Source organism: Ambystoma mexicanum, chromosome 2p, assembly GCF_040938575.1.
Source record: "Ambystoma mexicanum isolate Mex_15411 chromosome 2p, UKY_AmexF1_1, whole genome shotgun sequence".
NCBI classification, from domain to species: Eukaryota; Metazoa; Chordata; class Amphibia; order Caudata; family Ambystomatidae; genus Ambystoma; species Ambystoma mexicanum.
Window position 1 is genome coordinate 61566204 of NC_090923.1, and position 27214 is coordinate 61593417.

Here is a 27214-nt window from a genome sequence, read left to right on the forward strand (position 1 = left end):
TTGTCTGATGTCTTTCAGTAGGGGTGTGAACCAGGAATTGAGGTGTTGGCGGGGTTTGCTCTTCCTAATTTTCAGAGGTGCGATAGCGTCCAGAGAGGCAAGCATCACTTCATTGTACTTTTCTACCATATAGGCTGGGTCAGACTGATCTGGGATGGAGTTTAGGGTGGGGAGGATGAGGGGGATGAGATTTTCAGGGGTGATGTTTTTTTTATTTCTAGTAGGTGCAGTAGGAGCAAAGCTACTATTGTTCATGGGAGTGGTGGCTTCTAAGGCGAAGGATATCATGTAGTGGTCAGACCATAACTGAGGCATTATAGAGGTAATAGTGATAGGACAGTTATGTTCAGCAATCCAATCGAGGGTCCTACCTTTGATGTGGGTAGGATCTGTAATCTTTTGGGTGAATCCTAGTTCTTCAAGCGTGCTGTTAATTTGTAGGGCATTGGGGTCTCGTGAGTCGTTGAATCCCAAGTTGAAGTCACCAAGGATGAGACATTGGGCCTCATTACACGGTAGGCGGTAAGGGTTTACCGGTACCGTTTTTTTACCGGTACCGGTAAACCTTTACCGCCTTACTACGAGGTCCCTTTGCGGGTTGGTACATTAACGCCTGCTTTTTGCAGGCGTTAAAAAACGAACCCGCAAAGGGACCGGGGTGCTAATTACGGTACCGCAATTTGCAGTACCGTAATTAGCGCCTTCCCCATTCCCATTATGCCCTATGGGGCAAAAATGGGAATGGGGAAGGGCAATGGAGGAAGGAGGAATTACCGCCTTCCCAACCTTGGAATAGGGCGGTAATTCCCCTTTCCTCCAAGGCGTTCCGGTAAATTACCGCATGAACCATGGCGCTAATAGCGCCATGGTTTACCGCCTACCGTGTAATGAGGCCCATTGAGTAGAGTTTTTTAAATTGTTAGATAGTAGGTTCATGATGTCTTCCTCAAAGGAACCTAGGGGGCCTGGTGGTCGGTATATCAGGTGGATGGTGATAGTTTGATTGTTGGCAATGGTGAGTTTAGCTCTAAGGGGTTCACAAGATTTGGTGTTATGGGGTGAGGAGAGTCTTAGGGCTAGGTTATTTTTGACAATTATAACGAGTCCGCTGCCTCTAGACGTAGTGCGGTCCATGCGTATAAGAGTGTAACTATCTGGGATGACTAGCATGATGGCTGGACCTGCTGCGGGATGAAGCCAAGATTCCGTGAGGGCCAGGAGATCCAAGTTCTCATTTTGGATTAGATCTGCTCTTTCAGTGGCATGGGCTACCATGGAGCGGGCATTTATTAAGGCACTTTTTATTCCAAGTAGGGTGGGTGGAGCCGATGGCGGCTGGACTTTGTGTTGGCACTTAGGGGAGGAGGTGTGTTCTCTAAAGATACGACTGTTAAGTTGTAATCGGTGTTGCCCTGTGTTGTATGTGTGTGGTGGAGAGTTGGTGGTATGCAGGGTGTGTCTGTTGTGGTTAGGAGCAGGTTGGGCTTTAGATGGAGGGTCATAGATTCTTGGAGTCTGGAGCGTAGTTTAAGGTTTCGCTGTTGGAGGCTACACGGTCTAGTGGCCAAGTTGTCTTGCTCCTGGGATACCCTACCGTGAGGTAGTTGATGCTGTTGCTGGGATAGGTTCATGTTGTGAAAGGTGGTCAAATAGAGTGTGGCTCTGAGTAGAACTGTGTAAAATAGTGGTAAATACATAGTAAGATAATGTATATGTCTTAGAGTGCTGGCAACCTAAATGCAACTTTGATAGTGCAGGTGAAGATAGGTGGGCACTGACTGATAGCTATTGGGCGGAAACAAGCAACCTCTGTGCAAGTTTGCTAAAGTGTGCAAGAGTGGGTAGGCACTGGCTAGTAGCTGGAGGGCATATGCAGGCGATCTGGATGTAGTTTAGCTAGAACAGGCAGTCTAGGTGCAACTTTACTAAAACAGGCAATCTAGGTGCAATTTTGCCAAAACAGGCAATCTAGGTGCAATTTTGCCAAAACAGACAGTCTAGATGCAATTTGACTAAGACAGGCAATCTAGGTGCAATTTGACTAAGACAGGCAATCTGGGTGCACTTTTGCCAAAACAGGCAATCTAGGTGCAATTTTGCCAAAACAGACAGTCTAGATGCATTTTGACTAAGACAGGCAATCTAGGTGCAATTTGACTAAAACAGGCAATCTGGGTGCACTTTTGCCTAAACAGGCAATCTAGGTGCAATTTTACCAAAACAGGCAGTCTAGATGCAATTTGACTAAGACAGGCAATCTAGGTGCAATTTTGCCAAAAGAGGCAGTCTAGATGCAGTTTGACTAAAACAGGCAATCCAGGTGCAATTTGACTAAGACAGGCAATCTAGGTGCAATTTGACTAAAACAGGCAATCTGGCAATCAAACAGGCAGTCTAGATGCAATTCGACTGAGACAGGCAATCAAGGTGCAATTTGACTAAGACAGGCAATCTAGGTGCAATTTTCCCAAAACAGGCAATCTAGGTGCAATTTGACTAAGACAGGCAATCTAGGTGCAATTTTACTAAAGCAGGCAATCTGGATGCCATTCTACTGGCATGGGCAGCCTGAATGTGAGTTTTTACTAGGGCAGGCATGAGTAGATGGGCTAGTTTCTAGTGGATGAGTAGGTAGTCTGCCTAAATACGAGGTCTCAGATCATGCGAGAGTGGCTAGGCATTGGCTAGTGGCTAATGGGCATTTGTAGTCAGCTTAGATAAACATATGCTGAGGCAAACTGGTGTGACTGCTATGCATAGGCAGGCATCCAAATACAAGTTTGCTACCACAGGAGGAGGGAGGCCCATAAGGGAGATACACGTGTTATCAGGGTGGTTACTAAAGGTAGGGTTGTCTACTATAGACTAAGGGTAGCAGACTATAAGTAATACAGGTCAGTGGGGTAGCGTGCGCAGCGAATCGCGGTCATACAACCCTATACATATTATAGCTGTCTGAGAGCGAGGCAGCCTAAGTGCTGTAGGTTAGGCAAACAGACATATGCAGCGGCGTTCAGAAATAGGCAGTTGTTACTTTTGTGAGGTGCAAATCATGATTGTACACCTGGAAGATGTTGAAGGAGAAGGTGCGGAAAAAGCAGGTATGGGGCGCCTGTAGCGGGACCCGCTGAAGTTAGTTGTGCTCACTGGTAACGTGGGTTGGCCAAGATCAGGTTGGTCTGTGCGAGTCTTACCACAAACTGAAGGTCCAAAGGCTCTGCAGGAATGGACATCGGGGGTGAGCAATCGGGCAGGGGGATGTGGCACTGGACAGGCTCAGGACAGGGAGCCTTGGTAGAAGGGGCCTTAGGAGGCGGGCCGGCTTCTCGCCAGCCGGCGAATCGGCTCGCGAATATGGGGATGTCTCCAGCCAATTCTCACGCAGCTTCACTGGGGCTGGACCTCTGCAGGTGAGGTGATGACCAGAACATATAGATTGCGGTCTCCAAGTATGGTCCTCGATGGATCCTACCGCAACGAACATTTAGCAGGATCTCTTAGATTAATTGCGCTATTTTGTCAGGATATACTGAAAACATGGAGTGGATTTGACTCTTAGCCAGACCTGTAGACTTACAAGCGAGAGCATATAGTTCTTCTCACACATAAACCATACTACATCCTTCGATCAACTACTAACCTACAACACTTTGTAACCCAGGAACCTTGGGTTGCTTGAAGCTCTCAGGAAGCTTCTGCTGGTTACTTACCTCCTGCTCTATAAAGCTTTGCAGAGCACCCCCACCACTTTGTAACCCAGGAACCTTGGGTTGTCTGAAGCTCTCAGGAAGCTTCTGCTGGTTACTTACCTGCTCTATAAAGCTTTGCAGAGCACCCCCACCACTTTGTAACCCAGGAACCTTGGGTTGTCTGAAGCTCTCAGGAAGCTTCTGCTGGGTACTTACCTGCTCTATAAAGCTTTGCAGAGCACCCCCACCACTTTGTAACCCAGGAACCTTGGGTTGCCTGAAGCTCTCAGGAAGCTTCTGCTGGTTACTTACCTGCTCTATAAAGCTTTGCAGAGCACCCCCACCACTTTGTAACCCAGGAACCTTGGGTTGCCTGAAGCTCACAGGAAGCTTCTGCTGGTTACTTACCTGCTCTATAAAGCTTTGCAGAGCACCCCCACCACTTTGTAACCCAGGAACCTTGGGTTGCTTGAAGCTCTCAGGAAGCTTCTGCTGGTTACTTACCTCCTGGTCTATAAAGCTTTGCAGAGCACCCCCACCACTTTGTAACCCAGGAACCCTGGGTTGCCTAAAGCTCTCAGGAAGCTTCTGCTGGTTACTTACCTGCTCTATAAAGCTTTGCAGAGCACCCCCACCATTTTGTAACCAACAAACCTTGGGTTGCTTGAAGCTCGCGGGAAGCTACTGCTGGTTACTTACCTCCTGGTCTATAAAGCTTTGCAGAGCACCCCCGCCACTTTGTAACCCACGAACCTTGTGTTGCTTGAAGCTCTCAGGAAGCTTCTGCTGGGTACTTACCTGCTCTATAAAGCTTTGCAGAGTACCCCCACCACTTTGTAACCCAGGAACCTTGGGTTGCCTGAAGCTCTCAGGAAGCTTCTGCTGGTTACTTACCTGCTCTATAAAGCTTTGCAGAGCACCCCCACCACTTTGTAACCCAGGAACCTTGGGTTGCCTGAAGCTCACAGGAAGCTTCTGCTGGTTACTTACCTGCTCTATAAAGCTTTGCAGAGCACCCCCACCACTTTGTAACCCAGGAACCTTGGGTTGCTTGAAGCTCTCAGGAAGCTTCTGCTGGTTACTTACATCCTGGTCTATAAAGCTTTGCAGAGCACCCCCACCACTTTGTAACCCAGGAACCCTGGGTTGCCTAAAGCTCTCAGGAAGCTTCTGCTGGTTACTTACCTGCTCTATAAAGCTTTGCAGAGCACCCCCACCATTTTGTAACCAACAAACCTTGGGTTGCTTGAAGCTCGCGGGAAGCTACTGCTGGTTACTTACCTCCTGGTCTATAAAGCTTTGCAGAGCACCCCCGCCACTTTGTAACCCACGAACCTTGTGTTGCTTGAAGCAAGCTCGCGGGAAGCTACTGCTGGTTACTTAACTGGTCTATAAAGCTCTGCAGAGCACCCCAATTACCCTGCAGCCTTTCACTGACGTCCCCAACATCTAAGCGTAACCTTGACCAAGGTTTACCCAAGGAAGTCCTTTACAGGAATGGAGGGGAATGCATGGAGCCCACCTGCTGCAGCGGTGAGAGCAAAGTCGCAGCAGACAGGGCGATTGGTACACTAGGCAAACATGCAGCAACATGCATGTATATTTTAATGCACTTTGCTTGTGTTGTGAGAGATATTTAACTTATCATTCTCTCCAACTGTCCTCCTTCAGGTACTGGATCCCAATGAGGACTGCAGGAGGCGGCAGAGCGACACAGTGACACAAGTGCAGCGTGGTGTGCACCTGCTGCCACCAGGAACCTAGTGTGAGTTGCACCCGCCTCTCCCTCCCCTCATTCACTTTAACGCATCCTCCCCTGCCCTTTTCCAAGCATCTTTCCCTCTGGAATGCCAGCCCTGTAGGCACTGACTCTTGGTCTCCCTCTCTCTTGTTCTGATAGCCATGGGATCTCTCTCTCTCGCCCTCTCTGGACTCCATCTCTTTCTGTCCCTGGTCTGATAGCCATGGGGGCACTCTCTCTCTCTCTCTCTCTCTCTCTCTCTCTCTCTCTCTCTCTCTCCTCCATCTCTTTCTGTCCCTGGTCTGATAGCCATGGGGGCTCTCTCTCTCTCTCACTCTCCTCCATCTCTTTCTGTCCCTGGTCTGATAGCCATGAGGCTCTCTCTCTCTCTCTCTCTCTCTCTCTCTCTCTCTCTCTCTCTCTCTCTCTCCTCCATCTCTTTCTGTCCCTGGTCTGATAGCCATGGGGGCTCTCTCTCTCTCTCACTCTCCTCCATCTCTTTCTGTCCCTGGTCTGATAGCCATGGGCTCTCTTTCTCTCTCTCTCCCTGTCCCTCTCTGGACTCCATCTCTTTCTGCCCCTGGTCTGATAGCCATGGGGGCTCTCTCTCCCTCTCTCTCTCTCTCCTCCATCTCTTTCTGTCCCTGGTCTGATAGCCATGGGCTCTCTTTCTCTCTCTCTCTCCCTCTCCCTCTCTGGACTCCATCTCGTTCTGCCCCTGGTCTGATAGCCATGGGGGCTCTCTCTCTCTCGCCCTCTCTGGACTCCATCTCTTTCTGTCCCTGGTCTGATAGCCATGGGGGCTCTCTCTCTCTCTCTCTCTCCTCCATCTCTTTCTGTCCCTGGTCTGATAGCCATGGGGTCTCTCTCTCTCTCTCACTGTCCTCCATCTATTTCTGTCCCTGGTCTGATAGCCATGGGCGCGCGCTCTCTCTCTCTCTCTCTTTCTCCCCCCCCCCCTTCCCCCTCTCCCTCTCTGGACTCCATCTCTTTCGGTCCCTGGTCTGATAGCCATGGGCAGTCTCTCTCTCTGGACTAGCCTCCCCTTGGAGTCAGCCTCTCCCTGTCTTTGACCAAACCCCCTCTTATCACACTTTGGGTCCTGCGTCTGTTCATGTTTTCCTCTTCCTCTCCCTCCGAGCTTTTTAAGTGGGCCGCTGGCTCAGATTGGAACATTCGGCAATAAGAAATAAGTCTGAAGGACAGCAACAGTAGGCCATTGTGGGCCGGTCGTGTGGGACAATGTGGGCCAACGTTATCACTGAGTGCATTGTGCTGCTGGAAGCTTGGAGCTGGGCAACTACTCGGCCAAAGTTCTTTAAAACACAGCATTTGTCGTACATTTTCTGTAAATTGGACCCAAACCTAATCTTTGTCTCATTCGGACCCTGGTTGGGCCTGTCTAAGGTCGTCTTTGCTCTCGTTAGTCTACGTCCATTCTCCTAAGGCCCTGTCTCTGTTCCCTTTTCTCACTTACGGTCCCTCTGCACGCACTCAAGGAGGACTGTCTCTGATCCTCTTTCCCTCTTGCTGTGCCTCTGCACACTCCCTGTGAGCCCTGTCTCTGGTCTCCTTCCCCTCTTGCTGTCTCTCTGCTCCCTCCCAGTGGTTAATGTCTCTGCTCCCCTTTCCCTCCCTCTGCACTCTCCCAGTGGACCCCATCTCTGGACCACCTACCCTCTCGCTGTCCATCTGCACTCTCGCAGTCTGCCCGTCTCTGGTCTCCTTCCCCTCTTGCTGTCCCTCTGCACTCTCCCAGTGGGCCCCGTCCCTTGTTCCCTTACTCTCTTGCTGTCCTTCTGTATACTTCTCGTGGGCTCCGTTTCTGCCCCCCCTCTATGTCCCCTCTTGCTGCCCCTCTGCACTCTCCCTTAGTGCCTCTGCACTCTCCCTTAGTGTCCTCCCCGCTTCCCTTGATCTTCCGCACCTCTCTGATATACCTTCACCCTCTCTTTTAAGCTCCCCCATCCCCAGTTACTTTGTTCATTTCCCCCTGTGTTGATATTACTTGATAATCCTACACTCTCCCTTAGGGCCTATCCTGTTCTCTGACCCCCTTCCCCCCACTTCCTTGTTATCCCTTCACTCGCTCCTCTGAGCCCCACCACGCCCCCAGTTCCTCTGCCGGCCACCCTTCCTCCTTGCGATCCCCACACTTGCTCTGTTAAGCCCCCTCTAGTCAATGTGGCCATCTCCCCCTCTGTTCGTATGACTGCCCCATTAACCCTTTCCTTCCTCTTGGAGACCGTCTGTTCCCATGCCCCTCTGCCCACTACCCGGTTCTGCCACTGGTGCCACGTCCGACTGTCTCTCCTCACCTCCCTCCCTGTCTCTCCCTCTCAGGTGACCGCCCTAGTGGTGCACCATGCCGGCGGGGCTTCTGAATGACAGGACACCGTGCAGCAGACAATAGCCGATGCCAGCCAGAGCCATGGCGACCAAGGTAAGAGGTCCACGGGGCGTCGAGCTCTGCGTGCGGGGAGTGGCGGGGCGGGTGGGGCGGGTCAAGGTCACGCACGCTCCTTTGCAATCCCCCAGCGGCGTGAAATACGAGCCCACTGCTGTACTTGCTCACGTCTTCTCGAGTGGGGTGGCAGGAACGTGACCGAGAAGTTGAGAAGGCACCGTGCAATGCTACGTGCAGCAGACTCCAGGCTCCAGGTCATCGGTGACACAGGCCTTCTATTGGACCCGGTTTCTGGCTTTTGGGCTTTCGGCCTTCTAATATGCGGCTACAGGCATAATTCCAATTCAATGCAGTGTGCACTGGTTAATGTTTTTAAATTGTCTATTGATTTCAATTGGTGATTAACTAGAACCGTGTTTCTTGCTTCTTACACTGGACAAAATGGGTCTAACGTCCAAGCACCTATTTACAGGTGTGCTGCGCAGCGTTGGTTAATAATGTCCCGGGAGGATAGCTCAATGGCAACGTGCTCGCCGGGTCCGTGCTTAGAAGCCACTGGGTATTTAAGCGCGTTATAAATATGCACCTAAAACAACAACAACATTCTGAAACAGCGCCTCGATGCCCCTGGACGGTGTGAGTGCTTTAAAAAATAAAATGCACGTGCAGCCTGGCGCTGTTAGGATGCTGTGAGCTGGTGGTGGCAGCAAGCACTATCCAAAATTTGAGGATCGTTGAGATTGGGTGTCTGTAGGATGTGATTTTTTACATTGAAGAGCAATGCTTCTGGGCCAGTTCCTTGTACGAGTGTCCAGTATTTATCCGTGGACCCTGGGCATATGGTCAGAGGCAGAGCCAGCCTCAACATTTGGGAAGGGTGGGGAGGGGAGGCGCGGGACTGGATTGCTGTTTTGAAAACTGTTCGTGAGACGGGACATTAAACCCAGTGATTGAAGTGAGTGGGAACGGTCGGGAGCGGTGTTCCACTACTTTTGTTTTCTTTCTGTTTACCATTCTTCAACGTTTAACGACCATATTCCCTATTCTATACAGAGGATTTGTCCATCCATCTGTGCACGTGTAAAGTTGTAATGGGAGCCTTAGTAACTAGTCACTTACACTACTGGAAGGCCACGACTGCAACACATGTCACATGTTCCACTGGGCTTCCACCAACCCTCTCCCCTGCCGAGACCACCGCTCCACTACTTATTCCGGTACACTTCTACTACTGATTAAACCTATTGCGCTACTGATGCCCCCCTGTCCAACCGCCTCCTCCCCAAGCCCAGGAGGCTGAATAGATATGACACTTTCCTTTGGCCCATCAGTTCCATCTTTCACTCCAACTCACAAGGGGCAGAGCCTAGATTGTTTAACAAGTGGGGCCTGGAGCTAGTGGAGTAGGGCCAGGGGTGTTGCTAGGTCTGGAAAAGACCCAGGGGCTACGCTAAAGTCGGAACTGTCGGGAGTAGGGGCTAGGGGCTAGCCAGCCTTTTAGTTGTAGCTCCTGAGATTCTATCCGGGGCTACAACCAAAAGACCAGGGGCTATAGCCCCCTTAACCCGCCCCCCCAGCAACGCCTCTGAGTAGGGCCCACATTAAGAAGTGCCCACAGAAGTAAGGGCACGTGTTCTGCTCCCAGCCAAATGCACAGGAGTGACAGAGCCTAGCGAGGAAATGTTTTTAAATAATGGGTTAAAATAGTGCATTTTACAGTGCACTTTCTGTGATAAATGAGGTAAAAAGCCACACAGTTTACAGTCGCTTTTGTAGGGTATGACCTTAAAGGTCTGTTAGATGCCAAGCCACCAACAATGCACAGGACGCATTTTCATAATGCCTTTGCCCTCCCTGTGCCAGGACTCTGCAAGTGTAAAAACGCATTTTCCTATTGATTGTGCTCACACATGTCCATTCTGGGGCACCTATATATGCCACTATTCCCACATAGGAAAATGATCATGTTTGCTTTGTCCATAATGCCAGTAAAGATACTACAACAAAGCATGTTCAGGCTGGCTCTGCCAATACATGCCAGTATCTCCATGTGAGAACATACTCCTGTTGGCTTTGCCTTAATGCCAGTGAAAAAGAGCCATGCCACAATAAGAAAACATATCCTTGCTGGCTACACAAATCCCCCAATACCCATATAAAAACGCCCATCATGTTGTATTTGTTCCCTAACAGCAGTAAAAAATGTCATGCCACAGTAAAAGAACATTTTTATTTTTGTAATTTAATTTATTTTCTTAATTGCATTTGTTACAGGCCCAAACCCCTCGGTATCACGGCGAGGTTACAGACCGCTTAGTAAAAATATACATTCAATGGGCCACTATGGCACAGTTACAGTTATAGGTCATAGAAAACACGAATGCCCCCGCCCTAATGTAAGAACACTTATGTTGCATTTGGCCATAATACCTGTAATAAACTGCAATGCCACAATAAGAAAACATGCCTTTGCTGGCTAGCTGGAAAGATAGCTCAGCGTGCTAAGTGGATGCTAGTATAATCTGCGTGTGATTCGCCTGTCAAGGCCAACTCAGCCTTTCATACTTCAAAGTGACCTCCCAGATTTCTAGCCTCCTCTACAGACTGAAAGTGAGCGTCCCACAAAATACAGCGATAACTCCCCAATGAGAGTCAGTAATGGACACACCCCAGGAAGGAATGAGACCAGGACCAAGTGCCGGTGAAGATAAAAGTAAAGTTTATCTAAAACCAAATAGGGCAAGCAGAGAACTCTGCTAACTCTGAGTGCGCTCTGCCAAAACATCCGAAAATATGCATTATATTACAAAATAAGGTCATCTATGACGTGTGCTATAGGGGACACATTAAGTTGAAATCAATGGATGAAGGGGACAGGACTGTATCCATGCTGTAGGGGTGGTGCTCCCGGATTGGCTGGCATAGAACTGGTTACTTCAAGGAGCATGCGGGTCAGCTGGGCTCATCTGGATGGGGAGCAGGGTCATACAAGATGTCCAAGTCGTGAAGATATAAGCTGCTTAACATTTTCCCTTGTGGCCACACGTACCTTGAACATTATTCACACATTTTGACATTTAAAAGTTATATTACTAGACATTTGACCTGGACGATAAAAATGAGACTACATGGGTCCATGTGCCTGGCCTATTCACAATATTATGTTGTCACATTCATCAACCATTCCCTTAGATCCCATGGAAGAATGATTTATTGTTTGTTATCGTGAGGGTCATATGTCATACATAGGATTAGTGGTCTGGGGTGAACTGGGGTGGTACACCAAAGAGGGGCATGCAGCCGTTACATCAAAAAGCTTTGGGGTGAGGGGCTTATAGCCCATATTTCTTTAAACAGAGTCTGGGGGTGTGAGGTGGGTTTATGGAGACATCGTGTGTCAAGGGGGCTGGGGGAGGGTGGCAATTTGGTGCGGGCTCAGCGGAAGGACGGAGGGTGAGAGGTTAATTTTGTAGCACCAGGGCACCGATGAGACAAGAGCCTTAAGCCATCAGCCCATCATGAGGGGGAAAATGGTGGGGCTGATGCGCGGCACTGCAAGAGAGGGGGGGAAGAGAAGGCTTTGAGGCCTGTTAAGCTTGGTCCCGTTCGATTTGTGGGATTATATGTGAATCATTAGGATGAGGTAAAATCAGGGTATTGCCACTGCATGCACAACAAGTAATATACTAGCTCTGATTACATTATATGCAATGCCTTGGCATTTACCATGATCATGGTGCTACAAAATGACTCCATTTACATTAGCCTCGTGGCCTTGCCGTTTAAATGGTACACATGAGAATCTTATACCTTTTGAACACGTTTGCAAATATACATAGTATTAAAAAACCAGTGAGCATGTGGATTATATATTTTGCATCATATCGAGCGAGCCTCTTGGCATATCATACATTAGCGTAGGTCTTTGGTAGGGAACGATGTGTAACCAACAATATAGGACCCAGACATATAGATCATAACTTTATGCTCAGTGCAATTGATTTAGACATGTTAATAAAAGATCGTTTCGTTACATCTCAAAGAGTCAGCCTCTTAGTACATAACCACAGAAGGGTATTTACAGCCTTTTACCTAGAGAATTATCATTGTGGGTGAAACAGGGTGGCACACAGGTGTGGGGTGTGCATCTATTACTTAAAAAGAGGAGCGAGGTTGTGGGGTTATCCACAGCATATGTCATAAATGTAGGGTCTGCAAGTGACGGGACATGTTTGTGGAGATAAATTGTTTCCCCCAGACCCAAGCTCTTGCCCAGTCATTCACAGGTCAGTGGTGGACGGAGGAAGGCGAAAGATACAGTGTTTGTCTTGTAGCTTTTTCGCGCCTAGTCTCCTGTGAGAACAGGACTACTGCAGGGACACAGAGGGGAGGAGGGAGAGGGAAATAACTGGCTCACTGCGTGCGAACTCGAAGGGAGAGCTGCAGCCCTGCAGGCCGGTTGTGCTTATGAGTCCTGCTTTAACATGTACAAAATGGAGTCAATAATCGGCCTTCTGGTGCGGCTTTGCATCCATATGGGTCGTCCCGCGGCTATCCGGCACCTCTGGCCACAGGCGCATGGGTAGCCGTTGGACGAACATAATGTGCATCCGGGTCGGAATGGAGGGGAAGGGGCCTAAAAAGACCTTTCCTCCCATACAGGACCTTGTACTATTATGTTGCTTTTGCATTTCTCTCTTACTCTGTAATGTACGGTTTTCCCAGCTCACCAGGTTGTACCACCGCCGCGATACTTACGGGTTTGGGCGCTGTCAATAAATGCAATAAATAAATAATTAAATCTCATTAAATGAGTGCAAACTTCGGCTGGGTGATACATTTTATGGAAATATGTTTTATGTACAGCACTTTGGCGAAAGCGCTCTATAAAAAACATTATCATTACACAACCCCCCATATAACAACACTTATGTTTCACTGATCATATTATATTCCCCCGTGTAAGAATATTTATGTTGCCTTTGACTTTAACACCAGTAAAATAAAAAGCCAATTCAAAATATGGAAACATGCCCTCCCCATGTAAGAACACACATCACATTGACTTTGTTCTTAATGCAAGTACAACATTCCATGCCACAGTGAGACCCAGCCAGGCTAGCCCCACTACAGTATTCCCCATCACCCCCACTCCAAACCCACCATCACATAAAAACACTCTAGTTGGATTTCCTTTGCCCAAAAACAGCAGTAAAACATGCCATGCTCTTGTCAAAAAATGTTCATGTTCCAATGCCTCTCCCGAGGTCCCAGCGTGCATACACACAGATATACAGACACATTCACCCAGCCGTCACGCACCCACACAGCTAATCTGTCATTCAGAGGAGCACCCAGGACATTCAGACTGTGCGCTCATTAACATGAGCAGTCGCATGCATGTACACCATTCACATGGCATTCATGCACTTGCAGACACCTCCTAGCATCCAAATATACACCCACTTACAGACGCCCTTGCATGCATGCACGCATCCATTCACACATGCATGCATACATACAACCCCTGCATGCACACAAATACACCTTCTTTTAATTAATGGCAATTAGTGAAAGCATGGGCCGTTTAAAAGCTGAGCCAGCAGGTAAGCATTTGGCTGCAACATGGGGGGGCGGGTCTACTGATATCTCCTGGGCAGGCTTTTGTCCTCTGCCTCGACCTTCACTTCAATGCCTGTTTTCTCACATCGGAGAACAGTGTATTTGCTTAATACACCTCTCTCCGAGGTGAGAAATGTGACTCGTTCTAGAGGTCTTAGCCCGGGCTGGCCGGAACAGCAGAGTGATACCTGCTGCATCAAAGTGGAGGGGGGGCTATAGCCCTCTCAAGCCCATGCCTGCCGCTGCCCCTGCATTTGGCACCACCCACCATCCATAATACAGGGGTATTTGCACGAACACCCCTGTTCCTTGCCGGTTACATGTGGAGGTGACCGTGTACAAACTAACTCAGGCACTATTTAGTTCAGCTGGGTGGTATTGAAATCCTCTACCTTAATGCAGCAGGTGCATTAACCCACAGAGCTTTCTAATCCATCTACCGCAAATTGCGGTTGGCTTTACGGTAAAATTAGTGCCCTATGCAGCAGTAAAGGGTTAACAGAAGCACTGATCATGCAATAGTACCCTCCAAGGGTGTTGCTAGGTCTGGAAAAGATCTGGGGCTATGCTATTGTCGGGATTCAGGGCTAGCTACCCTTTTGGTGGTAGCCCCAGAGCTTCTATCTGGGGATACAACCAAAAGAACCGTGGCTATAGACCCCTACCCCGTCCCCTCCCCCAGAAACGCCCCTGGTACACACAGTGCCACCTCACCTTCAGAAAGTGACTACCAGTGGGACCCATGGCAGTGCAAGACCACACACGAACACATCCACACAAATGGCGATAATATTAAACAGCAGGCCTTCCCAATTTAATTTTTCTTGGCATCAAAATTCACACTGGGGAGGGAAGGGGAATTGGATAACAAAACTGCCCGGTTTCCGCTCACTTCTGCCCTCTGCTTCTGCACTCTGTTCTTGTTTTCTTACACCTCTACTCTCTCTGGCGGAATCTACAAGCAAACCCACTACCGGTTAGAACTTCTACAGATAATACTTGACCCCTCTCAAGACCTCTACAACTGCTTCCCTTACTAACGACCTGACTGCCTGCCGTACTCTCTCTGGAAGGATGGTCTTTAACTCCAGGCACAATTCTTTTTTTTTTTTAACCTCTTTATTTAGTGATTTCAAACAAGTCCATATGAAATTTAGAAAAAAACAATACAATGTAAATGTGTACAACAATGTCTACAATTCTTATCATACACATACATTAAATCAAATATATCTCCAAAACGATTTACAATTAGGCTTATTGCAGCATTGCTGCTCAATGTAAAGCAATAGAGCCCTATAATGAAACTATTTACCCCACATTTAAACAAATAGACAAACACACAACCACACAACAAACACTGACACACCCATAATGTCTATGGAAACTAAAATGTAATATCATTAATAATTGATCACTCAAATCAACATGTTATTCTTTCGACATCCCATTCCCATACAAGTCTAGAAACGATTTCCATAAGCTCCAATAAACTTCCTCTTTGCCCTGTCTCTTAAACATGACTAGTTCAAACTCAGATAACAACACTTTTTTGAGGTCCGTGACACTCATTTTAATCCATTGAGGAGGGTGCTATGTTAAATTCCACCCATTACATTAATACCGTATGCAATTGTATTTGAGGTCCGTTACACTCACTTTAATTCACCTTCTAAGTAACATGCACATTATTTTTCAAAAACTTTTTCCAATTGTGCCAATTGTAATTGCACCTGAGATCGCTAGAATCATTGTACTCAACTTTCTCTATTTCCGAGGCAAAGCAGCCTGTCTTTGTTGTGGGGTAACTGGCATCGATAGTTTTCCTCACCCAATATGGCCACCGTGTCCGGTGGTGTCACGTTGTAGTTCACGTGAATTCGTTTTTCCCCTTCTTTACTTCACGCGCGGCATCTTGCGCGCGCGCTCTCCCTTGGATACGGCTGTTGCCGGAAGGACGGTGAGGCAGATGTTGCTCTTCAATGCGCTCCCTGTTTCTCAGGTGGCACGTACAAACTAATTAATTCCGGGCCCGTTTTTGTTTCCCATTGTCCGGGTTTGTCTAATTGTCAACTGATATGGATTACATTGGTCACATCGCATTGATGAATCGTTTTTTTCTTCGTGGGCAATATTTCCCGTATTCGCGGATCGATGCAGGCAACCTTATTAGTCATTGCACTTGCAATTTAAATTAAGGTAAACCCTCTACTCTTAATTGACTTTGGCTGTCTAATATATTAATATCGTGATTGAGTTATAGTACTGAATGCTGACTACAAATAATCAATTTATTTTTGTTTAGTTCAGGAACTGTTCCTTATTTAATCTGCATTATTGGTAAGTGCTAACTATCGGTATTAGGTTTTTGAAAAGTGGCATACTTGCATTTGGTCACAACTTTGCACTAACTGTGAGGTTTTGGGTTTTATCTTGTTCTGTGTAGATTACTCATTTGGACAACGATCTAAGGTAATCTTACCTTAAATAAAATTAATTGGTTTAGGAGTACTATTGGCGATCCAGCCAACTAATTCATCCCAAGTTGTTTAGTCACCGTACCACACTCATTCTCTCATGTTGATTTTGTCATTCTTTTTCATTGCTTCCGTAATTGGATTTACTCTACTGGAAACGGTAATTAATTTACAAACTCTAATTTCATCTTATCATATTGGTTTAACAATTTTTGCAATGATATGTATTATACAATTATGTTCTTGTATTTTCTGCCACCCCTCCCCCCACCCCCCCTGTTTTGTATTTACCCAAATGCTATGGTGTATTTAAATTGGTGCACATGGTAACAGCTTGAAATTGTAATTTGATGTACAGCCTTTGAAAAAGAGCTTTGCTCGAAACACGTGTCAGGCTGTGGAATGAAATTAAAATTATAACCAACTGGTTGTTATATTCATTGTTAATTGGCGCAGTTCACTGTTATACTCATCAGATAACAACACTACATCATTAACCCAGTCCTCCACTCTTGGTTTCTTCCTGGTCTTCTAAACCTTCAATATCTGTCTTACTGCTATCACTAGGGTTTTATCAATCCAGGATCCATATAGACGGGCTTTTAAACCGCGCCCATTACTTGCTAGCAACATGACCTGTAAAGGTCCTCTTGGAAACGTAATTGATAAGGCCATATCCAATCTAGCTAACACTTCACACCAAAAGGGCAGTACTCTGGACAAACCCCAATATAGGGATCAATGTTCCTTTTTCCTTCCAACAACCCCAACACAACTCCTCATTTAATAACCCTAAGGCACACATACGCGCAGGTGTCCAATACAATCACCCCCAAACCTTTTGATGAATAAGACGTAAGTTAAGATCCTATTTACTATCATACCCAACCCGCCACATATAATTCAAAACCCCATCCTTGATAGCACATCCTAGATCTATCTCCCATTTCTGCTTTAAATTATTCCATGACTCTAACACTGACCCACTCTCTGGCATATGTTTTAGATATGTAGATACATTACGTGGCAACAGTCGAAATATTGCCCAACTCGCTGGCTCCTTCTCGATGGTACAGATAACATACCAAGTACTTGGTTCAGAAGATTCTATAGTCCCTTAAATCTATTTCTTTCTCTCCCGCTTAAGTGAAATAACCTTTGAAGTTCCTCAATTCCCCTTGCAATAAGATCCCCTTTGAAATCCAGCACCTCCAATGCAGGGTCTTGTTTTCAATTTGCAATGCTAACTTATGCCAAATCGAGGATTTATGGCTCAACAACACATTCCCACTAAAATTATGTATCCACCATGACTTAAAATCTTTGGCCACCTTAACAACTGGTATTTTAGCAGATCCTTTAGGCAACCTCTCCATAGAAAATATATTTTCTAATCAAAACTGTAATAAGGTTTCCCTTTCTATTGTCAACTAGAGCAGTTCTCGTTCTGTCTCTACCATCGTATATAAGGCTGCTTTCTTCAGGATGAATCCCCTGTAATCATTTTCCAAGTTTGTATATCCAAACCTGCCCTCTTTAGTATCCCATTGCAAAATACATTTCGGAATCTTAGGAGCCTTTTCCTCACCCCAGAGGAAATCCTGAAAAACCTGATCAATTTCCCTAATCAACTTCTTTGAGAAACCAAGGGGGGTTGGTTGCATAATATACAAGAGCTGAGGTAGAAGTGTCATTTTAATTGTATTAATTTTTGCCCAAACTCCTAAACCAGAATTGACCATTTTCTAATATCTCTCCGTAGAGTTTCTAGTAACTTAGTTACATTAACTTGTACCATCTTTCTAATATCTCTGATCAGGAAAATCCCCAAATATTTAATTTACATCTCAGACCACCTACAATTCCACTCCACAAAGTCTCCTCTTCTAACTGCCAGCGAAAGTGGGAACACCTCGGGCTTGTCCCAGTTGATTATATAACCCAAAAACTTTCCCACTTTCTGTAATACTTCCTTAAGGACCACACTACCCTTCTCAGGATCCAAGAGCACTACCACCATATCATCAACATAGGAGAGCACCTTAACTTCCTTAGTCCCAAAGTTCAGGCCATTAATCCTTTGCTCATTCCGTATCAATGCCACCAAAGGCTCCAAGGCAATGTTGAACAAGAATGGTGATAAAGGACATCCTTGTCTTGTTCCTCTAGTAAGACCAAACGCTTCTGATAACTCACCATTGACCCAAACACGCGCTTTAGCAGAGTTCTGAAGACTACGCACCATCCCTCTAAATCTACTTCCAAATCCCATTTTCATCACTGTAAAGTCCAGAAAACCACAGTTTACTCTGTCAAATGCCCTCTCAGCATCCATGAAGACCAAGGCAGCATTGACAGGTTCGTTAGTGTGGAGGCCTATTATATCCACCAAAGACATTATATTATCATATCCAGATCTTCCCTTCATGAACCCCACTTGAGATTCATGAATAACTTTCCCAATACAACCACCCAATCTATTTACCAATATTTTGGTGAACAGGTTGACATCCACATTTAACAGAGAAACTGGTCTATAATTCTCACACTTTTTACTATCCATCCCATCTTTCGGTATCAATGTTATCATGGCCTCGGTCATTGTCCAGCACAAGCCCTCACCTTGCAAAAATGAGTTAAACAAAATACATAATATTGGGGCAAAGAATGTAACAAATTTCCTACAAAACTTGACAGGTAACCAGTCTAAACCTGGAGATTTCCCCACATGAAGTTGCCCAATCGCCAATAATACCTCATCAATCTCAATATCTGCCTTAAGCAGCATATTGTCATCGACTGATAGTTTTTTAATAGGGATGTGCTCAAATATACACTCCAGATCCTCATCTGATGTTGACTCCCTTTCCGTATAAAAAGTTTTATAACAATCTATAAAAGGTGCACAAATATCTGTATTTTTCCATACCGAATTATCATTCTCATTTTCAATTCTCTGAACAAAGGGCCTCCCATTTATTTCCTTCAATCTATTTGCCAATAACCGTCCACTTCTATCTCCAGTATCACAATATTTTTCAGGAGTATAAAAAAGACCCTATTCTGCCATCAAGTTATTTGCATTTGGCAATTTTTCTCGAACCCGATTAATCTCAGCCCCAGGCACAATTCTTAGCTTATAACCTGTGTTCTCCTTCTCCTGACCTTGGTTTGCTAAGACTTTATACTTAAACTTTTTCTTCTAATATTTACTTGCTGCTGGTAATTGTCTTGAAACTCTCTTCCCAACCTCTCTGTGCCTTTTGTTTTAATTGTAGAAAGATCTCGTGGTTGTCTCACTTGGTCCTTAGGCTTTTTGGAAGCCTATCTACGTAACCTTCCTTTTTTACATGCTATGATAGTTTATTTCTATAGCGCCTATACACAATGTGTTTCATAGCGCTTCAAGGCAACGGAGGGAACAAGGGTAAATACAATGACATTCTTACAGGCCAAGAACAGAAAGGATGTGAGCTAAGACATAGATATGGCAGGGAGAGGGAGAGTGGGAATGAAATGGAAACAGACAGGCGACTACCGTACTAGGCCTGACAACATTCATGATGGTGCTGGTGGGGGGGGGGCACGTGTTTGGGATGTGAGAAAAAAAAACAAGTAAGGGGAGGGGGAGGAGACAGACGAAGTTGCTTTCATACTAGGTCCAGGGACAATTCTGATAGAGTAAGTGCATAGAAGAAAGTAAGGGGAGGAGGGGAAGAGATAGGAAAAGGGAGAAAGGGAGAAGAGGAGAGAACAGAGAGTAAGCAGCCAAAAAGAGTGGAGAAGCAAGAGGGTAGAGCGAATACAATTGCAGAAGTCAGTAGTAACACATACTGTTGCAAGCCTGGATACAAGATGAAGATGGGACCAGCATGATTCAGGGCCACCATGAGAAAGGGTGATGCACAGTGAATCAATGAAGTCCATAAAAGTCAAATCCAGCTTTGGCCACAAGACGATGATGGTGAAACCAGAATGTATCAGGACAGACTCCTACAGAATTAGGCTGGAGCGGGCAGAGGGGGATCAGGGTAGAAGAATCAAGCAAAACAGGCAACACCTGTGTGAGAGAAGGGGGGGCACAAGGGAACATCACTGGGGTACCAGAGAGGTGGGGATGGCCTGTGGGGACAGAGGGAATAAATACATCTTGGTGCTTAGGCTAGGTGACCTAGATCCACTTGCACTTGCTCCCCATCTGCAAAGCAAAAGAAGCTGGAGGGCCCCTTAAGTAGGGAAAAAGAGTGGCAATCAGGAAGGCTCCAGGTAGGTGGGGCTTGCTTGGACGGGAAAAAGAGCAGTAGCCAGGAAGGCACCAGGTGGGCGGGGTTTAGGCCTGGTGACCTAGACCCACTTGCACCTGTTTCCCATCTGCAAAGGAAAAGAGGTTGCAGGGCTCCTTAAGTATGGAAGAAGAGCAGCAACCAGAAAGGCACTTAAACCATATTAACTCAGCTTCATCTGCTCTCCTTGAAGGGTGAGAGGGCTGGAGCCCTACCCTGCCCCTCACAAGCACATCCGACCTGAAGCGTCTGCTGGCATACTCTATGTGTGCTGCCTGACCATCATGAACAGCATCCACGGACATATTAATAATGGTGAGGCAAGTGCATGTCTAACTAGCCTCCTTCACCCTTTTTGTGCCTGCCGTCTGAGCCCTGTTGCCCACCAAAGTCCCTCCTGTGCATTTGCACTTTCCCGCCTCAACGATCCTCCATTTTGTCCCCATAATGCGGCCTGACTCCAAAATGGGGGCCGCAGCGCGGGCCGAAAACGAGGCTGCCTTGGGTTGCTAAGCAACCTGCTACATATTTGAGCCAATCTCATACACTGGTAGGCAAAAGCCGGCTCTGGAATAAGGCCAGAGGAAAATGGCCCTGTTCTTCCCCAGTGATCCCCACTCAGCTGCATCTGCTCTCATTGAAGGGCGAGAGGGCTGGAGCCCTTCCCTGCCCCTCATGAGCACATCCGACCTGAAGCGTCTGCCGGAATACTCTACGTGTGCTGCCTGAGCATCATGAAGCGGCATCCACAGACATATTAATAATGGTGAGGCAAGTGCATGGCTAACTAGCCTCATTCACCCTTTTTGTGCCTGCCTTCTGAGCCCTTTTGCCCACCAGAGCCCCTCCTGTGCATTTGCACATTGCCGCCTCGACGTTCCTCCATTTTGTCTCCATAATGCTGCCTGACCCCAAAATGGGGGCCGCAACGCGGCCCGAAAACGAGGCTGCCTTGGGTTGCTAAGCAACCTGCTACATATCTGAGCCAATCTCATACACCGGTAGGCAAAAGCCGGCTCCGGAAGAAGGCCAGAGGAAAAAGGCCCTGTTCTTCCCCAGTGAGCCCCACTCAGCTGCATCTGCTCTCCTTGAAGGGTGAGAGGGCTTGAGCCCTTCCCTGCCCCTCACGAGCACATCCGACCTGAAGCGTCTGCCGGCATACTCTACGTGTGCTGCCTGACCATCATGAGCAGCATCCACGGACATATTAATAATGGTGAGGCAAGTGCATGTCTAACTAACCTCCTTCACCCTTTTTGTGCCTGCCTTCTGAGCCCTGTTGCCCACCAAAGCCCCATTTGTGCATTTGCACTTTGCCGCCCCGACGATCCTCCATTTTGTCTCCATAATGCGGCCTGACCCCAAAATGGGGGCCGCAACGTGGCCCGAAAACGAGGCTGCCTTGGGTTGCTAAGCAACCTGCTACATATTTGAGCCAATCTCCTACACCGGTAGGCGGAAGCTGGCTCCGGAATAAGGCCAGAGGAAAAAGGCCCTGTTCTTCCCCAGTGATCCCCACTCAGCTGCATCTGCTCTCCTTGAAGGGTGAGAGGGCTTGAGCCCTTCCCTGCCCCTCACGAGCACATCCGACCTGAAGCGTCTGCCGGAATACTCTACGTGTGCTGCCTGACCATCATGAAGCAGCATCCATGGACATATTAATAATGGTGAGGCAAGTGCATGGCTAACTAGCCTCCTTCACCCTTTTTGTGCCTGCTTTCTGAGCCCTGTTGCCCACCAGAGCCCTTCCTGTGCATTTGCACATTGCCGCCTCGACGATCCTCCATTTTGTCTCCATAATGCGGCCTGACCCTAAAATGTGGGCCGCAACGCGGCCCGAAAACCAGGCTGCCTTGGGTTGCTAAGCAACCTGCTACATATTTGAGCCAATCTCATACACCGGTAGGCAAAAGCCGGCTCCGGAATAAGGCCAGAGGAAAAAGGCCCTGTTCTGCCCCAGTGATCCCCACTCAGCTGCATATGCTCTCCTTGAAGGGCGAGAGGGTTGGAGCCCTTCCCTGCCCCTCACGAGCACATCCGACCTGAAGCGTCTGCCGGCATACTCTACGTGTGCTGCCTGACCATCATGAACAGCATCCACGGACATATTAACAATGGTGAGGCAAATGCATGTCTAACTAGCCTCCTTCACCCTTTTTGTGCCTGCCTTCTGAGCCCTGTTGCCCACCAAAGCCCCTCCTGTGCATTTGCACTTTGCCACCTCGACGATCCTCCATTTTGTCTCCATAATGCGGCCTGACCCCAAAATGGCGGTCGCAACGCGGCCCGAAAACGAGGCTGCATTGGGTTGCTAAGCAACCTGCTACATATTTGAGCCAATCCCCTACACCGGTAGGCGGAAGCCGGCTCTGGAAGAAGGCCAGAGGGAAAAGGCGCTGTTCTTCCCCAGTGAGCCCCACTCAGCTGCATCTGCTCTCCTTGAAGGGTGAGAGGGCTTGAGCTCTTCCCTGCCCCTCACAAGCACATCCGACCTGACGCATCTGCCGGCATACTCTACGTGTGCTGCCTGGCCATCATAAGCAGCATCCACGGACATATTAATAATGGTGAGGCAAGTGCATGTCTAACTAGCCTCCTTCACCCTTTTTGTGCGTGTCTTCTGAGCCCTGTTGCCCACCAAAGCCCCTCCTGTGCATTTGCACATTGCTGCCTCGACGAACCTCCATTTTGTCTCTATGATGCGGCCTGTCTCCAAAATATCGGTTGCACCGCGACCCAAAAACGAGGCTGCCTTGGGTCGCTAAGCAACCTGCTACATATTTGAGCCAATCCCCTACACTGGTAGGCGGAAGCCGGCTCCGGAAGAAGGCCAGAGGAAAAAGGCCCTGTCTTCCTCTGTTTGCCCGGGACGCCAGGGAAATACGGCCACATACGCTAACTGGCTCACTTATTCTCTATGCCCCCATGTCCCCTCATCTGTGCCCTGCCAGACCCCCACAGCAACAGAGGAGTAGAAGTCCCTCTAATCACTGCTGGCGCAGAGCACCGTCGTGGGAGGGCAGCTGGAGCCCCCCCCATACTGAGGTAGGCCCGTGGCCTTATCCAACCTTTCTAATCTATGAAATTGAGTCATGCTCGAAAGTGCTGACACTGAGCTCGTTTCCCATTATTGACGTGCAAACATCCTAGCATAACTAGCAACTACGCTCCACTGATTAAACGTGCCTATCCCTTGCTGGCTGCCCGATTCTCTGTATCGGAACCCGCCCATTTAAGGTATCGTGACCTTGCCTTGTGTGCCTCCCTACGTCTAGCACAACCTTTACCGCTGATTCAAACTGTCCTATGCCGCCATTCTACCACTGCTGCCTAAAGACTGTGACAATGTTCTGGTAACCCCTAATGCTATCAGCACGATAACCGCACTGTACCATACATGTGTAAACCTAACTTGCACCGCGCTGGCTTCTTGACTGTGACATCTGCTATGCACATTGCCGGCAAATATACTTATATTGCACCCTTTGTAACGATTTTGTGCTGACTCACCTACGACTATTTGACCCTCGCCTTTGCCAACTGGCTACCTGTACTTGCCTGTCCGCCAAAGTGCTGCCTCTGGTCTCACATGAGTATTTGAAATCTTGCATGTAGTCTGCAACTAATTCGAATATAGTATGGTTCTTGCCTATCTACGTAATAATCTAAACTGCTGACACCGTACCTCTTGCCTTCGCCAGAGAACCTTTTGCAATAACCTGCCATTGCCTGCTACCGAATAGCATACTCTGCCTACCACATGACCATTACGTTTACACTTTGCTTATGCCTACTTATGTATTAGCTTAATTTTTACACAGCACCTGATATTTGCTTATTCGTATAACAAATGCTGCTAATGATCTGATTATCACATAAGGCTTACGCTTGCATGACTTGTATTTAGCCTACGTTGTATGACTACTGAGTTTAGCTTTAACTTAATGTCCACAACCCTAACTCATATATGATTACTAACTTGCTGTCCCTGCCACTAAATGTGTTGAAAATTACCAAAGCTCAGACATTACTTCCTGCCTTAGGCCTCTTTACTATAATGGCGGCCGTATCCCTATCCTCATGCCCACCTAAGGACAGAAACCTGAGGCTGAGAGCAAGACTGCCCCACATCTATGATCCCCTATCTAACTACACCATCAGAGATGTTCCCCGTAAGGCCGCCCAACCTACTCGACCAGCCAATAAACAACTATACTACCAAAGACACAGCCCTAGGTTGACTGCCCTCTCTGTTCCCAACCAAACTAACTTCAAAAAAGGTCTCCTCCCTACCAAAATCTCCCCTGTCACTAAGGCAACTAGCACCCTATCACTGAATGGGTCCCTTATCAACGCCAGGTCGATGGTAGCTCATGCTGCCGACATCTCCGACATTATAGTAAATGAGAACCTGGACTTCTTGGTCATAACCGAGACCTGGTTCCACGAGGCCGCAGGTCCCGCTATCATGCTAGCAGTACCAGACGGCTACCAAATACTAAGAGCCGACAGACCAAACGCTAGAGGTGGTGGCCTAGCTATCATCCACAAATCCAACCTACCGATTAGGCTTACCTCCAATCTCCCACTCCAATCTTGTGAACTACTCACAGCCAAACTCCACCTATCAGGCAAACGTACCTTCACCATTTTTGTATTATACAGACCACCGGGACCATTAGGCTCCTTTGAGGAGGACTTAACCAGTATCCTAAACAATAATACTAAGTACCATGCACACATTTTGCTATTGGGAGATTTTCAATCTTGGATTCAATGATAGTAATGACAAACATGCCTCATCAGTAGCCTCACTAATTAATGACTATGGCTTAACACAAAAAATCTCCACATCCACACGTGCCAAAGGTAGGACGCTAGACTGTGTGGCCGATTTGAACTGTAAAATTAGCATTACGAATATAACACCACAACGTTGGACAGACCACTACTTAATCTCTTTCTCCACCTTACTTGACCTTGTCCGCCCTAAACTGATACTCAAGGCACTGTCTCTCCCTACTAAATGTAAAAAAGAGATCACAGCAGAAAATCTCTTACCTCACCTTCTTCCTACTCTTGATAATTTTACCAATACCTCAGACCCTACCCTGCTGGTAGAAGTCTTCAATAGTACCATGAATAAAGCTCTTGACACTATAGCCCCTCTTAAAACCCTTAAAAGTAGACAAATATCCCACCTGAATAACTGGTTTACACCTCACCTGAAAGAACTTAGGGTTCAAAAAAGAAAGCTGCAATCAATATGGCGCCACTCTCCCACTAAAGAGAACAAAATTAAGCTAACCAACCACTCTAACCTGTACAAAAAGGAAATCATCAACACAAAAAAATACACGTTTAATGATAGAATATCTAAAGCTAATTCAGATACCAAGGAATTATTCTCCATCCTTAGGAATCACCTATACCTCAAGTAATACCCCCAAAGACAAGCCTTGGTGCACTAAAATCCAAAATGCCCTAGCGGGTAAAATCAGTTCCCTTCAAACCAAAATCGCCAACAAAAAAGCATCCCTGCTCCTTCCAACAGAACCTGTACCACAGCAGCAGCCACTTCCTAATTCCCCTAACAGCGCCCCTCACCCATTTAGCTTAAAAAAAAATCTATAGCTGAGACAGAAAAAAATATACTCTCATTAAAACCATCTTACTGTAAAGGTGACAACTGCCAGCCCAAATTATAAAGGACGGAGCTAGAGATCTAGCCCCCTTTATCTCAAAACTTATCAATGCATCCTTTAGGTCAAACCTTGTGCCCAATAACCCTAAATAACCCTAAACAATATTGGGTGCTTCCCTTACTTAAAAAACAAACCTTGGACCCAACTATTCCAACAAACTATAGACCCATCATCACCATCACCAAAAATAATTGACATAGTAGCTTACCTACAAATTCAGGACTACTTGGAAGTTAACAACCTACTAGGCTCAAGACAAACTGGCTTCCGTCCCCTTCATGGCACAGAAACAGCCTTGATTGACCTCAAGAACCAAATTGACGAGTTGAAGGACACTGGCAAATCAGCTATGCTACTCCTCCTTGACCTGTCGGCGGCTTTCGACCTGGTAGACCATGCAGCTTTATGCAATCACCTTAGATCTGCCGCCCACTTCTCAAGTGATGCCATAACATGGATTCAACCCTTCCTTGCCAACCGCACAATGAGAGTCTTCTCCCCCCTAACAGCTGCCAACCCTATTCAAGTCACCTGTGGTGTCCCACAAGGATCTTGTGTATCTCCTACTATGTATAACATCTTTACTAAGCCCCTATTTGACAGGTTGGACAGACTGGGTGTCATCTACACTAACTATGCAGATGACACTCAGATCCTCATCCCCCTTTCGGGCAACTACCTGGAAGATTCGGCCTTAGTAAACAAGATATATCTCCTCATTCAGGCATGGATGGCCTCCCATGGCCTCTGCCTGAAGGAAGACAAAACGGAGCTCCTGATCCTAGGCTCAGAGTCGGCTATCAAAAAACTTAATCCTAGCTATGACTCATTCAACATTGACAATAATGTCATTAAAGTGATGCCTGCAGTCAAAACCCTTGGTGTCTATCTCGACTCAGCACTCACATTTAAGAAACAAATTTACGTTCTAGCATCCTCTACAGCTTACACCTGCAAAATGATCCGAGCTTGCCGACTGTTCCTATCCGAGACTAGTTGCATTACCCTTGCTAATGCACTTATTCTATCCAGACTGGATCATTGAAATGCTCTATATGCAGGTTCCCATAAATACATCCTTGATAAACTACAAAGGCTCCAAATTAACGCTCTTAGAGCAGCTCTAAACATCCCAATTAGAGAACACATTTTGGCATTTCGAAGAAAAACACACTGGCTCAAAATTAAAGACAGGATAACTCTTAAAAGCCTCTCTCTAACATCGAAATGGCTTTACAATTTAGCTCCTTACCTTGCTGACAGAGTTACTAAAAGAACCTCCGACAGACC

The 27214-nt window shown here is 47.0% G+C and overlaps 1 protein-coding gene across 1 annotated transcript in view; it reads left to right on the plus strand.

Annotated features, from left to right (window-relative positions):
- The window catches only part of LOC138567708 (tubulin tyrosine ligase 3-like), a 673617-nt gene that overhangs the window by 320055 nt on the left and 326348 nt on the right, over positions 1 to 27214 (plus strand). The window contains exon 6 of the mRNA XM_069646178.1: positions 7844 to 7873. Coding sequence (XP_069502279.1) covers positions 7844 to 7873 — 30 coding nt within the window. The remainder of the gene's footprint in view (positions 1 to 7843; positions 7874 to 27214) is intronic.